Genomic DNA, 16141 nt, shown 5'->3' on the forward strand with positions numbered 1-16141 from the left:
GCCAATACGCAGCCTACTTAAAATAATGGTATCCCTTCTACTTGTAGAATTACAAGATGACCATTTATCCACCAATGGGTGGATTTGTTTCAATTTTGTATTGGTGGTCCGTTCAGACCATCGAGCTTGCCACTTATTTTTACAGTAAAGATGAATCTCACTTCTAAGATCTTTGTAAGGAATACTCAAGGGGGATGGATTACTTAGCCCTGAAGCTTCCTTTGCTGCCTTATCTACTTGTTCATTCCCATCCACCCCAACATGGGCAGGGACCCAACAGAAGTGAACACTGATACTCTTCCTAGACTGCAGAAGTACTAACCAGTCCTGCACCTCTTGTACTAGATGATGGCCTGGCATAATTTGTTTTAATGAGAGTAAAACACTATTGGAATCCGTAAAAATTGTATAAAAACTATTTTGGTTGCCATTTTTAAAAATATGTTGGACTGCGAGAATTATTGCGTACAGCTCAGCAGTAAAAATTGAACAAGAGGATGGGAGTTTCCTTCTAATAACAATATCCCCCACCACAGCTGCACTTCCAACTCCTGCAGCCGATTTGGAGCCATCTGTAAAAACATGTTTCCCATGATGTTGAGCAGCATGATTTAAAAACTCACTGGTGCTACTATAGCGTGAGGTCTACCACACTATAGCGTGAGGTCTACCTCCCGTTAGCACTATAGCGTGAGGTCTACCGCTGAATTATTCGTCCCTCATAGATAAAACACATTTCATACATTTGTTTAAGCAGCAAACACTCAATTTAAACATATTTTAGAAATGTCTTAAAATGATTATTGGAATTTTAATTACATTGAAAAAAAAAATTAATAAAGGTAAAAATAAACATGTTATCATATGTTTCCATATTTATTCTAGCGATACAAAACAATAAACACTCAATTTAAACATCTTAGAAATGACTTAAATAGATAATTGGATTTCTAATTACATTAAAAAAAAAAGAATAAAGGTAAAAATAAACATGTTATCGGTCTACTGCTAAATTATTCGTCCCTCATAGATAAAACACATTTCATACATTTGTTTAAGCAATAAACACTTATTTTAAACATATCTTAGAAATGACTTAAATAGATAATTGGATTTCTAATTACATTAAAAAAAGGAATAAAGGTAAAACTAAACATGTTATCATATGTTTCCATACATTTATCCTAGCGGTACACACTTCCTACATCTTCTAAGAAAGACACAAATAGATCATTGGAATTTTTTCTCATCACCTTCCAGCAAAAATAATCAAGAAGAGACTGGAACAGCTAACGACCAACACCTCGCATTAATCTCTTCAGAATCATCGTTTTAGCCTCCAACCACGATCGCTCAATTGCCTGTGTGTGTGCTCCTGTCGCTGGATCCACATAATATTGCTGGTGGTTCACTGTAGAATGCTGGTACCCCATGGCATTTAGGTTGCGGAAGGTCCAAGCTTGTCGCGTGGTAGACCTCACCCTCCGCCTGGGTAGGCGACAAATGGCGGTAGACCTCACGCTATAGTAGCACCAACTCACTTTTCATTACCCTACTAGGTAAGGTATTTTTCCCTCCTGCCGTAAAACATACTTTAACAGGTGGATTACACCAAGGAGGAGACTTGGGATATCCTACCTCTGCTATCTGTGCTGTTAACAAGCCTACTTCTCTAGCATCATTTTTCAGCTGTACTTCCAAAGGCTTAGGCACTCTAGATCTGTTAGGAGCCCGATCTAAAGGCGCCCTAACATATTTACAGTTAGGATTGTCTCTCACAGCAAGGGACCTAGCTAAAAACCTCAAACTCAACTCCTCTCTGCGAATGGAAAGGGGAGGTATACCAGAATCAACATAGAGACTGTCAATGGGAGATGTTCTGTAAGCACCTGTGCAGATGCGAAGCCCAGCATTGTGAACAATATCAAGTTTTCCAAGTAAAGTCTTTGTAGCTGACCCATATATTTGGCATGCATAGTCTAACTTGCTCAGACACAAAGATGTATAAATTCTAAGCAAAGTTGTTCTATCAGCACCCCAATCAAAATGCGATATCACTTTCAGAATGTTCAGTGACTTCTTAACCCTGATAGATAGGTCATTTATATGGGGACCAAAAGTCATTTTCTTGTCGAAAATGACTCCAAGAAACTTGACACTATCCTCATATGGCAAAATACAATCATTTAAGAAAAGGGTGGGGATCTCTTCCCTTTTACGAGTACGAGTAAAGCGAATGGCTTTGGTCTTCTGAGGAGAAAACATGAATCCGCGAGAATTTGCCCATGCGGAAGCAGCATTTATTGCAATTTGAAGATTTTGGCATGCTTGTAGTGCAGATGATCCACTACAATAAATTGCAAAGTCATCGACAAATAGTGATCCTTGTATGCCAGGAGGTATGTGACTAATGAGACTATTAATTGCAACAGCAAACAAGGTCACACTCAATACGCTGCCTTGGGGGACACCTTCTTCTTGCATGTAGGATGAAGATAGTTCTGACCCTACTCTCACTTTAATGGAGCGGTTTGATAAAAATTCTTCAATAAAAGAGAACATATGTCCTCCTATACCCCACGAGGCCAATTGCTTTAAAATACCACCCCTCCAGGTGGTGTCATATGCCTTTTCGAGGTCAAAAAAGACACCCACCACCTGGTTTTGGTTAGAAAAAGCATTTGAAATTTCCCTTGATAACATCAGCAAAGGGTCCAGAGTACTTCGGTTCTTCCTAAAACCAAACTGTCTGTTAGATAAAAGATTTTTTGATTCTAGATACCACACAAGTCTGTTGTTGATCATTCTCTCAAATAGTTTGCATATGCAACTGGTCAAGGATATGGGCCTATAACTAGATGGCAGTTCTGGGTCTTTACCAGACTTGTGGCCTGGAATTACAATTGAAGTATGCCAGGAATCAGGAGATGTATGGGAAGCCCATAGACCATTAAAGGTTTCTAATAAAAATTCCTTGGTATCCACTGGAAGATGTGATATCATTTCATACCGGATGCCATCCTCACCTGGGGCAGTTAAAGAAGAGCTGGAGATAGCATTTTGCATCTCCTCCATACTAAAAGGCAGGTTAAAAGCTTCAGTATTTGAAGAAGCAGGAGGAACAACAGATGTTGATGCTCTAATTTGTTGAAATGCTGGGGAATAGTTGTCAGCACTTGATACATGAGCAAAGTGCTTAGCAAGAACCTCTGCTACATCTTTGGGGTCAGATATATATCTATTATTTTCCCTTAATATTGGTAGAGGCTTAGGGACGAATTTACCTTGAAGTTTTCTAATCTTGTCCCATATTTCCTTTGAAGGAGTTTTGGTATTAATATTAGATATATATTTCTTCCAAGATGCTCTCTTTGCTTTTTTAAAAATTCTTTTTTGTTTGGCACAGGCTCTGAGATATGCTATTCTATCTGCTAAATAGTTTGTCCTCAAGTATCTTCTGAAGCAAGTTCGGGTCACTTTTCTTGCGTTGGCACATTCTTTACTCCACCAAGGAACTACAGAGCGATGAGGTAAACCGCATGTTTTAGGTATAAACTTGCTAGCATTATCATCAATAATATTTTCAAGATGTTGATAGGCATGCACTGGAGATGTAAATTCATCATATTCTTTATCAGTGTGTGAACAGTTTTCATAAGCTGCCCAGTCTGCCTCATCTATCTTCCATTTTGGTGGACACTGAGAAGGAAGATTATGGACATAATTTAACATTATTGGCCAATGGTCACTGCCATGTAGGTGTTCATTTACTGACCAAAGGTAGTCCAATCGAATGGATGAGGAACAGATTGACAAATCAATGGCTGATGTAGAGTTGTGGAATACATCATACCTAGTTGGAGAACCATCATTCATTAGTATTACATCATTGTTGTCGATTAATTCTTCAACAAGATTACCCCATCTATCGCACACATTTCCACCCCATAAAGTATGCTTTGCATTAAAATCACCCATTAAAATAAAAGGGGCAGGAAGCTGATTGATCAAGTCTTGGAGGTCAGAAAGTCTAAGCCTTCTTGGATTACCAGCATGATCTAAGAGGAAAAGTTCTAAGGATGGTTCAATATATAGCGAGCATAAAGTAATTTTTTTCCCGATATGAGTTCTAACTGCACATGCCTGTAGTGGTGTATTGAGTGGGATTGTTTCAAATTTTACAGATTTGTGAATAATAAAACCTGTACCACCTTGAGCTCTTGCAGCTTGCAAAGGAGGGGATCTACAAAAATGATAATTGAGTCCAGGATTAAATGGTTTGTCACTGATCTTGGTTTCCTGTAGGCAAATTACCTTCGTGTCTGAGTCCCTGGTTAAAGTTTTTATTTGCTCAATGCTAGTACTTAGACCTCTGCAATTCCACTGGATGATAGACATTATCTTTTGTTATTATTTTTCTTTGTCTCATTTGTCTTTTGGGACTTTTCAGATGAAGCCATGTAAGGCCTGGAGATGGAAGGCTTTACTAGGCCACCACTCTTCTTTTCTTTCTTTCTAGGATCTTTATAAGAGTCAACCTTAGGATCATGAGCAGTAGGGCACTTACCTGACTTAGATGAAGGTGAGGATGATGGGGACCTTTTCCTCTTTGGAAGATCTTGTTTTCCAATCTCCATCAAATCAGGTAGAGATTCTGCCTGAGACAATACATTTAAGGTGGTGGAAGCCACATTGGCTTCCTTGGAGGATTGTGCTAGAACTTCAACAGTTCGAGCACTTAACCCAGAAGGCTGGGCTACTACCTCTAGGGGAGATGCTCCTATCCGTGACAATACTTTTGGTGTGTTGGACACCATATTGACCTCTTTGGAGGTTTGTGCTCTGGCTTTTATAGCCTGAGCACTTGACCCAGATGGCTGGGCTACTACCACTAAGGGAGATGCACCTGACGGGCCAGGTGCTGCCACTGGTCCCCCTGTGGTAGTAAGGGGTAGTGGATTATAATCTTTTGTTGGCATCTTAACCGCGCGAGCAAAATTAAGTTGCCGATTGAGTAAATGCTTTGCATAACCTACACTTATATGTTCAGCATTTGCTTTCAAGATTGCAGCTTCTTCATTCTTGTATTCTCTACATCTTTTATCATTTGGTTTATGATTATCTTTACAGTTTGCACAGGTTGTATCTCTGTTGCATTGGCCATGTTCTAACAAAGAACAGTTAATACAGATCTTCGTATTATTGCAGTACCGGGAAGGGTGACCGTACTTGAAACAATTAAAGCATTGTAAAGGCCTAGGTTTATATTCTCGAACACGTACTCTTTCATTCTCAATAATTATATGATCTGGTATAACAGGGGTTTCAAATGTTAAAACTACCATGCTTGTTTGAGGAATCTTACTTACTTTCCAAACATTAGCAGGGCACATGTCCAGAATTTCTGGTTCTGAGAATTCATATAGATCTTTATCAAAAACTACTCCTTTACCATAGCTGAAGCTCATATGTGGTTTAATATCCTTAATAGGATCAATTTCTGCAATCTTCATGCCACAAAGCATGTGAGCTTGAGTATCTGATTTTGCATTAATCAAAACAGATTGCTTACCGTATCTACTAATATCCTTACTTTTAATTAAACCAACTTTTTTTTGTATAAATTTACTCATCTTATAATAGTTATAATTATCTATCTTTCCAGATGCAATTATCCATGTTGGGGGCTTGGGGGTTCTTACTTCTGGAAGTCTATGCTCTATTTCTTTTTCCATCCATTCTTCTGGTTTATATACCTCTAGGTGTCTTGGTGCTTTATCACATAAAGCCCCAGAAATCAAACAATTGTCAATTTTTATGCTCTCTAAATTTTTATTTGCTTCTAAAGCAATCTCAAAACTTGAAAATGATACCCAAGCTTCCCAAAAGCCTTTACTACCATTAAGCTCCATTAAAATTTCTTTGATTGCTCCAAATCTACAGAAGGCTTCATGAATTATGTCATAGCTACAACCAATTGGTATGTTTTTTAAGTGGAGAATTTTCAGATTTTTTGTTGGATCTGGTAATGAGCCAGAACCAGAGAGTAAAGTATTACGGTTATTACAAGCATCATTTTCCACCAGTGCCGATAAATTGTCTTTAACAACACTGGTCAAAAAAGTATTGTTGGAGGAATCCTTTTTATTGCCGAGGTTGTCAACAGAGCTTTCCCTATTTAAACAAGCAGAAGTCGTCAACGGTGTCTGGGGTTCGCCATTTGATCCAGGGGTACGGGGAATATTAAGTTTACTCATTAATTATTTTTCAGGGGGAGGGAAGGGGTCATAATAACAATGAAAAAAAAAAACAATGGAAAAAAATATAGTTTAAGGGAGAGAAAAAATTAAGACTGTCTGAAATTCCAAAGAAGACACCGTTAGCCTTTCCTGGAATTAATTTCTCCACCAATGACACCTGTGAAAGCTGCTTACCAAATGTCCACTCCCTACCCTACCACAAAGGGATGGTACCACTATGATTAGAGTGGCTCAAGTGTATGCCAAACCCGCTTGATGGGACTGAGAGCATTTCATGAATACAATCATCCCCACTCTAATCATAGTGGCAGGCAAACCGGACAGAATGCCGAGAGTCCTATCTCTATAAAATCGCCAACCCCTGGAATCCGAAGGCCAAATTTCCTAAGAGATAGTTCCGCGTGCCAGTATGGGAATACTGACACTCCTAGGTGTCCAAACATTTTCGGGCAGTTGGCAAGACCACCACAGCTCCCACAATTGATTTTGAAATAAAAACCGATCATGGATACAATGTCCCCTCTAAAAAACCTGGACAGTGAAATGGGTAAAAGAGTTTTGACAGCAAGGTTGGAGACAGCTGATAATTATGAAGGAGGAATAAGCAATAAGAGGTAATAGAAAAAGAATGAGAGAAATTTAGAGTCAAACTGAGGAAAAGAAATTCCCCAGTTCGAGAGCCCTCTTGCCCGTCACAAGCCTTCAGCACGGGAATGATATGCCGTGCTGAAGCCCAATGACTTCATCAAGGCATTCTCTCGTTAAGAGGGACGGGCGCGCAAGAACGCGGGCGTGCGAGATTGACGGCGTGCGAGATCGACGGCGTGAGCGCGTGTAGGAGATGGCGCGGGCACGTAGGAGATGGCAAGGGCGTGCGGGGCGCAGGAGCTGGAGCATGAGGCGGGGTTGAATGTTGGATGGGAGCAATCAATTGATCGCGTGTGCGCGGGCGCGCAGCAACCTGATGCAAGACTGTTGGGCGCGAGTGCGCAATAACGCGCGTGTGGAAAGACTGGGAGAGGGCGCGATTGTACAGCCTCGTGCTAGTGTGAGGGTACGTTAGCGCGCAGGTAAGCGCTGCACAGTCTGCACAGGCATCTTACCCTGAGGAGCTCGTGGGTGCGCTGGGAGCGCAGGAGATCGTGGGCGTGCATCAGGGTGCGGGCGCACAGGTGTGCGATGCTGCGATGGGCACGCAAATTAAAGAAATGCTCACACGCAGGCGCACGGGGAACCATTGGTGCCCGTGCGTGGAACGATCGTCGACGCTAACGCGTGTGCGTAAATGCGCACGCGCGGGTGCGCTAGGTTGAAGGATCAGCTGACAAGATGATCAGGAACTGGGATGAGTCCCTAAAGGGAGGGCATCCCCTGAAGAGGACCAAGGCAGGTCTGCTTCAGCACAGAGCCGACGATCAACGCTGGAAGTACTGCTTGATACTCCAAGGAGTGGTCACTATGAGAGACCTCTCCCGCGAACGGGAGAGGTGCCCTTCGTAGAAGAGACTTGGAGACCCCGCAGGCTGAGCCACTGGTGAACGCCTGCGATCTCTCAGGAAAAACTCCTACGATGTGCGCCGCAACAGGATTCGGGCGCACAGGTGAGCGCTGTTGAGATGGGAGTGCAACTGGAACAGTGCGTGCAACAGGAACCTTGCGCGCAACTGGAAGCGTGCGAATAGGATTGCGCAATTTGGATGGAGAGTCCAGAGGTACCCGTGAGCACCCGTGCGCTAATTTAGGCACCTCCTGGACTGTGCGCTGAATTGTAGAAGCGCGCTGGGGCGTTGGTGAGCGCGCGTGGGCTGTATCAGGAACTGCGCGCGATGGGAGAACGCTTGCGCGCTAAATCAACAACTGCTGGTGGGCGCTGGCGCGCAGTGAGGGAGCACAGGGGAACCCTGGCGCGTAACAGGAACAGGTGCGCGCAGGTGAGCGCTGAGGCGCTAAGACTTGAACAGCAGCAGCATGAGGGGGCGCAGGTTAAACCTGGAGCTAAAGGGAAAGAGGTGCAGTTTGCGCTCAAGTCCCTTAAGCGCAAAGACAGGTTTAGACGTGGGCGCCCACAGCGCGTCAGCAGCCAGGAACGGAGACGGCAGGTCAGTAAGACTAAGGGAACTAGAGACCAAGGGCCTAACGTAGCCCGAGTTGTGAGACCCCGAAGGGTCAGCGCAACGAGAAACCGAAGTTTCCCTGTCACTAAACACCGAAGTGTAGGAGTGACTAAAGTTACGAGAGCTCAAGGGTTCTGCGTAACTAATGTTACGAGACCCCGAAGTTTCCCTGTCACTAAACACCGAAGTGTTAGTGACTGAACAGCAAGCTGTTCTAATCAGGAACAATCCTCCGAAGAGGAGTCTCTATGAGTGGCCTCTCTCGCGAATGAGAGAGGTGAACACTTCGTAGAAGAGACTGGTGAAGGTGCCCCTAAGGGCTGTTGGATCAGCAAGCTGACCTTATCCGGAACAATCCTCCTAAGAGGAGTCTCTATGAGTGTCCTCTCTCGTGAACGAGAGAGGTGACACTTCGTAGAAGAGACCTATAAGGAGCAAACCTCCGAAGAGGAGCCCTTAAGAGTGGCCTCCCTCGTGAACGAGAGAGGTCACAAAACTGATATTGTAGCTGCCCAGCCCCTTGAGCATAGCTACAGAAGCGACTGCTCAGCCCCAAGAGCATAATCACATCAAGTTCCATGGCCGGCCTTGCAGCCGCTCAGCCCTTTGAGCATGGTTACAAGAGCGGTCGCTCAGCACCAAGAGCATAACCGCCTAAGGTCCAGGAAAACCCATCCAGGAATATTAAGGTATGAGAAGTTCCCCCTCTGCAGGTGGAAGATCTCACACCTGGGAAGGCAACCTCCCTCGGAAGGGAAGTTACCTAACCCCAGGAGGCGGACCTCCTTATCGTTTTAAGATGAACTGAAGAGCTGACAGTTGTCACGGTAGAACTTCTAAGAGAAGGGATAACACCCATGACGATGTCCTAGAGAGACGGCAGCGACAGCAGACTCCCCAGGCATAAACAGGATAGCTCTGCTTCGTTGGCACACTTCAGACAAACGAAGAAAACTGCATAGTTAACTGGGAAAATAAAGTTAAATAATTATTTAACGAAAATTCCCCCGGGAGGAACTCCGAAGAGTAACCTCGAGGGAAAGCAAAACATGACAAATTCGTAGATAATTTGTATTTTTCCTAACGATACAAACCTAGCTATTTACATGGGGTAATTACTTCGGCGCAGCCGATGACGAGCCATAAAGTTTTAACGAGGGTTTCCTACCCCACCGCTAGTTAGCGGGGGGTGGGTGGGGGGGGGGGTGGGGGGTGGGAGGGGTAGCTTGCTACCCCTCCACCCTCACACACACCGGTGATTTGTCCACTTTACTTAGAGGTAGGACTTATCTTGGGGGACAGGGCTGGCGGGCACATAACTGTAAATAGCTAGGTTTGTATCGTTAGGAATAATACAAATTATCTACGAATTTGTCATTTGTTCCTTAACTGAATACAAACCACGCTATTTACATGGGGTGACTCAACCCTTAGGAAGGGAGGTAAGTCCCCTGCCATACTGGCTTTGGCTTGCCCGGGGGCCCCGAACCTGAGTTCATAAAGCAACTCCAGGATCGGGGTCCCTGCACCTCGCAGGCAGTCAAGGACTGCTGCGGCCTACGTAAGCTGTGTGTGAAGGTGAGCAGTGACACGTCCTAGGAAGTTGACCTGGAGTCCTTAATAAGGAAATCTAGGCTAGGACTACCCAATACCACCTCGTCAGGGTATGGGGACATGACAGTATTATAAGTTAATACTAGGAACACAAGGAAGCATGGCTTACCTGTAGAGGTTCGAGGTCAGCTGTGCAAAGGACCAGGATGCTGTTTTTCTCCAAGGGAGGAGAGGATGAAGAAAAGAAAAGGGCCAGACAGATCTTTTCATTCACACAGACTAAAACCGGGTAACAATGCCCTCAACCCTCTGCCACTTGTCCAATTAGGAGCCTGAGGTTAGACCAGCTGTTGTGCAGCCACCACAGGGCCGATAGAAAACGTATCGAGCCTCCTGTGTGTCACGTCTTGCAGGTAGTGGGCCGTGAAGGTAGTTTGACGCTTCCAGACCCCGGCTTGCAGGACCTGCGTCACAGAAAAGTTCTTCTTGAAGGCCAGGGACGCAGCTACGCCCCTGACATCATGCGCCCAAGGGCGTCGTGACGGGGGAGGGTCAGAACTCAAGGCCAGGTGGATTACCTTGCGGATCCAGGCCGAGATGGTGTTTTTGGTGACCCTCTTCTTCGTTGGCCCGGTGCTAACAAACAAGGCTCGCACCTGGGGCCGGACTGCAGCTGTTCTCTTCAGATACAACCTCAGACTCCTAACTGGGCACAGTAGAAGATGATCTGGGTCATTTGTTACAGAACGAAGACTCGAGACCTGGAAAGAGTCGAACCTAGGGTCCTGCACTCCCGGGTTCTGAGTCTTGGCAACAAACTCAGGGACGAAGCTGAACGTCACCTCCCCCCATCCCCTTGAATGGGCGACGTCGTATGAGAGACCATGTAGTTCGCCAAATCGCTTGGCCGAGGCCAATGCTAGCAGGAACACTGTCTTCCAGGTAAGGTGGCAAACCGAAGCCTGGCGTAATGGTTCGTAGGGAGGCCTCTTAAGAGACCTGAGGACTAGAACCACGTTCCAAGGAGATGGTCTCACTTCTGACTGAGGGCAGGTAAGTTCATAACTTCGTATGAGCAGGGACAGTTCCAGCGAGGAGGAAATGTCCAGACTTAAGGCTGAGCGATAGCCTTTCACTGCCGAGACTGAAAGGCACATTTCTTCCTGCAGATACACAAGGAACTCCGCTATTGCTGGTAGAGTGGCATCGAGGGGAGAGATACCCCTTCCACGGCAACAACCACAGAAAACTCGCCACTTCGCCTGGTAGACTCCTGCGGATGACCTGCGCAGGTGGCCAGACATCCTTTCCGCAACTTGTTTCGAAAATCCTCTCTCTTTGAGGAGATGCTGGATAGTCTCCAGGCGTGAAGTCAAAGCAAAGCTACGGCTTTGTGGAAGATGTTGGAGTGTGGTTGTTTGAGTAGCTTGTGACGTGGAGGGAGTTCCCTCGGGATCTCCGTGAGGAGCTGCAGAAGGATTGACCAATGTTCTGGTCTTGTTGAGGACCCTCCTCATCAGACAGAACGGGGGAAAGGCGTAAACGTCGACGTTGTCCCACCGTTGTTGGAAAGCATCCTGCCAGAGAGCCTTGGGGTCCGGGACTGGGGAGCAGTACAGCGGAAGCTTGGTGTTCAACGCCGTAGCGAACAGGTCCACAGTCAGAGGATCCAAAGACCACTCGGTACTCACTATCTGCGTCGCTCTGCTCAGACTGTCGGCGAGCAAATTCCTCTAGCCTGGAATGAAGCGAGCTGTAAGTGATATCGAGTGGGCCTCGGACCATCTCAGGATCTCTACTGCAAGATGGGACAGCCGTTCCAAAAAGGTACCTCCCTGCTTGTTGATGTAAGTCACCACCGTGGTGTTGTCGCTCATCACCACTACGGAGTGACCCGCCAGGACTTGGTGGAACTTTTGAAGGCCCAGGAAGACGGCCTTCATCTCCAGCAGGTTTATGTGAAGGTACTTTTCTGATTCTGACCACAGGCCGGAGGCCTTGTGGTTCAACACGTGGGCCCCCCACCCCTTGTTTGATGCGTCCGAAAACAACATCAAATCTGGGGAGGAGACGAGAAGATCCACTCCCTTTCGTAGATTCTCGTCTGCCACCCACCACTCCAGGTTCGACCGTTCCGCACATCCCATAGGGATCATGATGTCCGGGGAGTCGAGGCCTTGACTCCACAGGGACTTCAGTCGCCACTGAAGGGATCTCATCCTTAGACGACTGCTGGGAACGAGACGGGTTAGAGAGGAAAGGTGGCCGAGGAGACGAAGCCACGATTGGGCTGGGAGTTCTTCTCGAGTGAGGAAAGGTCTCGCGACCTTCCTCAGCCTTGTTATCCTTTCGTCTGATGGGAAGGCTTTGTGGAGATTGGTGTCTATGATCATGCCTAGATAAACCAGTCTCTGAGAGGGCTGCAGAGAAGACTTTTCGAGGTTTACCACGATCCCCAGATCCCGGCAAACCTCGAGGAGCTTGTCTCGGTGGAGGAGAAGGGATACCTCTGAGTCTGCCAGGACCAGCCAGTCGTCCAGGTAACGAAGGAGACGGATGCCAGTCCTGTGTGCCCACGAAGAGATGATGGTGAAGACTCTGGTGAACAGCTGAGGTGCTGTGGAGAGACCGAAACACAACACCTTGAACTGGTAGATCTTGTGATCTAGGCAAAATCTTAGGTACTTCCTTGAAGACGGATGGATCGGGATCTGGAAATACGCGCCCTTCAGATCCAGTGTGCACACGAAATCCCGCGGTCTCACTGCAAGCCTGACCGTGTCTGCTGTCTCCATGCTGAACGGCGTTTGTTTGACAAACCCGTTCAGGGTCGAGAGATCGATGACTGGTCTCCAGCCTCCAGACGCCTTTTTCACAAGAAAGAGTTGACTTTAGAAGCCTGGGGACCCGTCCACGACCTCCTGGAGCGCGTTCTTCTCCAACATGGTCTGGACTTCGGCCCGAAGGGTCTGCCCTTTTGCCGACCCCATGGCAAGAGAGCTCAGAGACACTGGATCCACTGTCAGGGGAGGTAGAGATGCCGTGAACGGGACGCGATACCCTTGAGAAATCACAAATATCGTCCAAGTATCCGCCCCGAGTTGCTGCCACCTTGCTGCGCAACTCTGAAGGCATCCTCCCCACTGGTGGACATGCAGGGGGATTGCCACCCCTAGTGTTTCCGGCCTCGGCCAGTACCTCTAGGGTTCTTGCTTCCCTTGGAGGACTTCTTGCCCCTTCTGCCCCTGGCAGGAAAGGGCTTAGACACCTTGGGCTTCGCTGTTACAGTTGTCTTCTTCGTGTCCTTGGCAGGGCGGGGCTGCTGTACTGCCGGGGGCTTGTAGGGCCTTGATGTCAGGGCCCTATGGATGAGGGAATCCTGATTGGACTTCCTCCACCTCTCGACAGTGAGCTCCACGTCCTTAGGCTCGAACAGACTCTTGCTGAGGACAGAAGTGTGTCTGAGCCTACTAGTCTCGGCGCTGGGGACATTCTGGTGAAACCTCTCAGCCACTGCGTCCCGACGCTTGAGGATCGTGTTGGCCCACAAGCTCGCAACCTGGTGGGACAGGAACTCGATGGTCCGAGTGCCCGAGAGGAGGAAGGTCTCCAGCGCTTTCCTGGTGCTTTCCTTGGAGAGATCCTCGGACCGCACCAGAATGCCCAGAGACCCCAGCCAGATGTCTAGCCATGAAGTGGCCTGCATGGCGCACTTAATGACCTTCTCCTGACTCTGGATCTCAGTGGCCGAGAAGGACACGTGCCGGTTGGAGAGTCTCTCAAGAGAGACTCCATCTGTGAGGGCTTCCACGGAGTGGTGAAGGGGAAGACTCAGAGAAGACTCCTCAAGGATCTCAAAATACCTCCTCTGATGGACTCGAGGAGGAGGGAGGAGCTTATACACGGCACTCGACCTGCTGGAGGAGGCAAGCTCTGCGAGTTGTCCCTCGATCTTCTCTCTGGCACTCTTCATCCCCTGAGACCAGGGCAAGGCTGCACTGGCCCTGGAGGGCTGATGAGTGCCAAAGATACGATCCAGGACTGGTTCCTGCCCTTCACGTGGAGGGACCTCAGGATCTGGGATCCCATTTAGACTCCTCATGAGGGACAGGACTTGCCAGAACGCATGTTCCGACTCCTGGCGCTCGCCTCCCGATGGACTTGCAGCGAAGTCTCCTGACCCCAAGGGCTCATCCTGGGGGGACACGTGGGCATCCTCGACCGCCCTAGGCTGCTCCTATCTGATCCTGGCTGACGATTTAGGAATAGTCTTAGAGTCCTTAGATTCCTTCCTGGGAGGGATACAGGACGCCAAAAGCGAAGGGGGTAGGTCCTTCTCCACCTCAAGACGAGGCGACCTCTCGGGAGGGGGATGAACTTCCTCCATTGGTGCGATGGGGAAGACGTCCTCTCCGACCGACTCCCCTGAGGAGGCGTATTCCTCCTCCGCAGGGGAGGGCGAGAAGGTCTGAGGAGGAGTAGGAACCTTGCCTAAGGATCTGCGAGGGGATAGCCTAGGTCTCGGAGGAAGATCCACGGGAGAGACTCCTCTCTTCCTCTTCAGGGGGGAGGAAACTGCCACTGGTTTGCGACCCGAGTCAGAGGTGGCTGGCTTAATAGCCCGCACAAAAGCTCTGAGGAGGGTATCGAACCACGGTTGTTGACTGACAGCGACGCTGTCAGACACTCCCTCTGGAGGGAAGGGGATCGACGGATCCCTAGGAGGAGTTAACAAACGAGGGTTCGCCTTCTGGGCTGAAAAAGAAGAATCCCGAGACCTTTCCGGGGAGCGGCCCCCTTCTGGCGAGCGCGCTGGTCTGCGCTTACGGAGGGGGGAGCGCGACAAGGAAGAATCTGCCTGCCGGCGGTCGCACTGGGGCTCGTGAACCGGGCCCGGCACAGGGTCGCGCGCGTCAGAGTAACGCGAAGCTGGAAAATCGCGAGCGCGAACCAAATCACGCGCGCAACCGCGTGGGCGGGCGATGCTGGAAAATCGCGCGCGCACCCAAGTGAGCGGGGGCGGGCGCAAGGCGATGGCGCGCAGATGGATCAATGGCGCGGTCATGCCTTGGAGAGCGAGCCGGAATAAGGCCGCGAGAGCGCGTTGGTGAAGGTGTCGGTGTACGACACGCAGGAACTGCCCGAACGTGCGGGCGCGCAGCGACCTGGTGAGACCCGGAAGGGCGCGATATGACAGGGGCACCTTTGCGTGTGTCTGGGAGAACTCGCCGCGAAGGTGATAGAACTGTTGCAGAGTCCCGAGAGACCTGTGGGCGATGGTTGGGAGGGATCGCCCTATTCGCCTTCGAGGTCGTTAACCGCACTGGGGATTGTCGGCGCGCATAGCGCGTATCCGGAATGGGCTGTTTCGGAGGCCGCGGGTTGCGAACGGCATGAGGAATGCCCACGGTTGCCTTGAACACAGGGCGCGTAGCTGGAACTGGGCGCGACAGATGAGCGTCGCACGCGATAGTGTCGACAGCAGCAGACTCGCGCGATTCCAGAGGGGGTTGTGAGCGCCTGTGCACTGACTTAGCCATCTCCGTAGCCACGTGCTGAGTCGGTACGACACGCGATCTCGTTGGAGAACGCGCGGGAGCTGGAACAGGAACTGCGCGTGAACGCGCATCGCGAACCTCCCTGTGTGAGCGCGAAGACTCCAAGGCGACAGTTGGATGCGATGGAGAGCGCGTGAGCGCTGAGGATGGGATCGCGCATGAACGCGCGTCGCGTTCTTCCCCCGTAGGGCCCGACGAGTCCGCAGGAACCTGTGGGCGCCTGTGCGCCGACTCTGGAACCTTTTGGACCTCGCGTGAAGTGACAGGAACCAGGGGCGATCGCGCGTTGCGCTTTCCCCCCATAGGGAGCGACGAGTCCACAGGAACCTGTGGGAGCCTGCGCGCCAACTCTGGAACTTGTTGGACCGCGCGCGGTGGAACAGGAACTGGGGGTGAACGCGCGCCGCGTTTTCCCCCATAGGGCGCGACGAGTCCACAGGAACCTGTGGGCGCCTGTGCGCCGACTCAGGAACCTTTGGGATCGCGCGCGATGTAACAGGAACTGGGTGGCGCGGCAACGCTGGTAAAGGTGGGCGCCTTTGAGCGCTTGCGCGCTGCATCAGGAACAGCTGTCGATGGACGTGGGCGCGCAGGGGAACCCTGGTGCGTAACAGGATCAGAGGAGCGAACGCCTACCGGTGAGCGCCGAAGCGCT

The 16141-nt window shown here is 49.0% G+C and overlaps 1 protein-coding gene across 1 annotated transcript; it reads right to left on the reverse strand.

Moving 5' to 3' along the window:
- Positions 1-14883: 14883 nt before the first annotated feature.
- LOC137617675 (uncharacterized) lies at positions 14884-15789 on the reverse strand. The gene has a single exon (XM_068347675.1). The coding sequence runs from the start codon at positions 15787-15789 to the stop codon at positions 14884-14886; it is 906 nt and encodes a 301-aa protein (XP_068203776.1).
- Between the last annotated feature and the right edge of the window lie 352 nt (positions 15790-16141).

The sequence above is a fragment of the Palaemon carinicauda genome, chromosome 23 (assembly GCF_036898095.1).
Source record: "Palaemon carinicauda isolate YSFRI2023 chromosome 23, ASM3689809v2, whole genome shotgun sequence".
Classification (NCBI taxonomy): Eukaryota; Metazoa; Arthropoda; class Malacostraca; order Decapoda; family Palaemonidae; genus Palaemon; species Palaemon carinicauda.

Coding starts and splice junctions, on each gene's coding strand:
- LOC137617675 (XM_068347675.1), bottom strand. CDS start 15,789: ATGGGGGGAAAGCGCAACGCGCGATCGCCCCTGGTTCCTGTCACTTCA.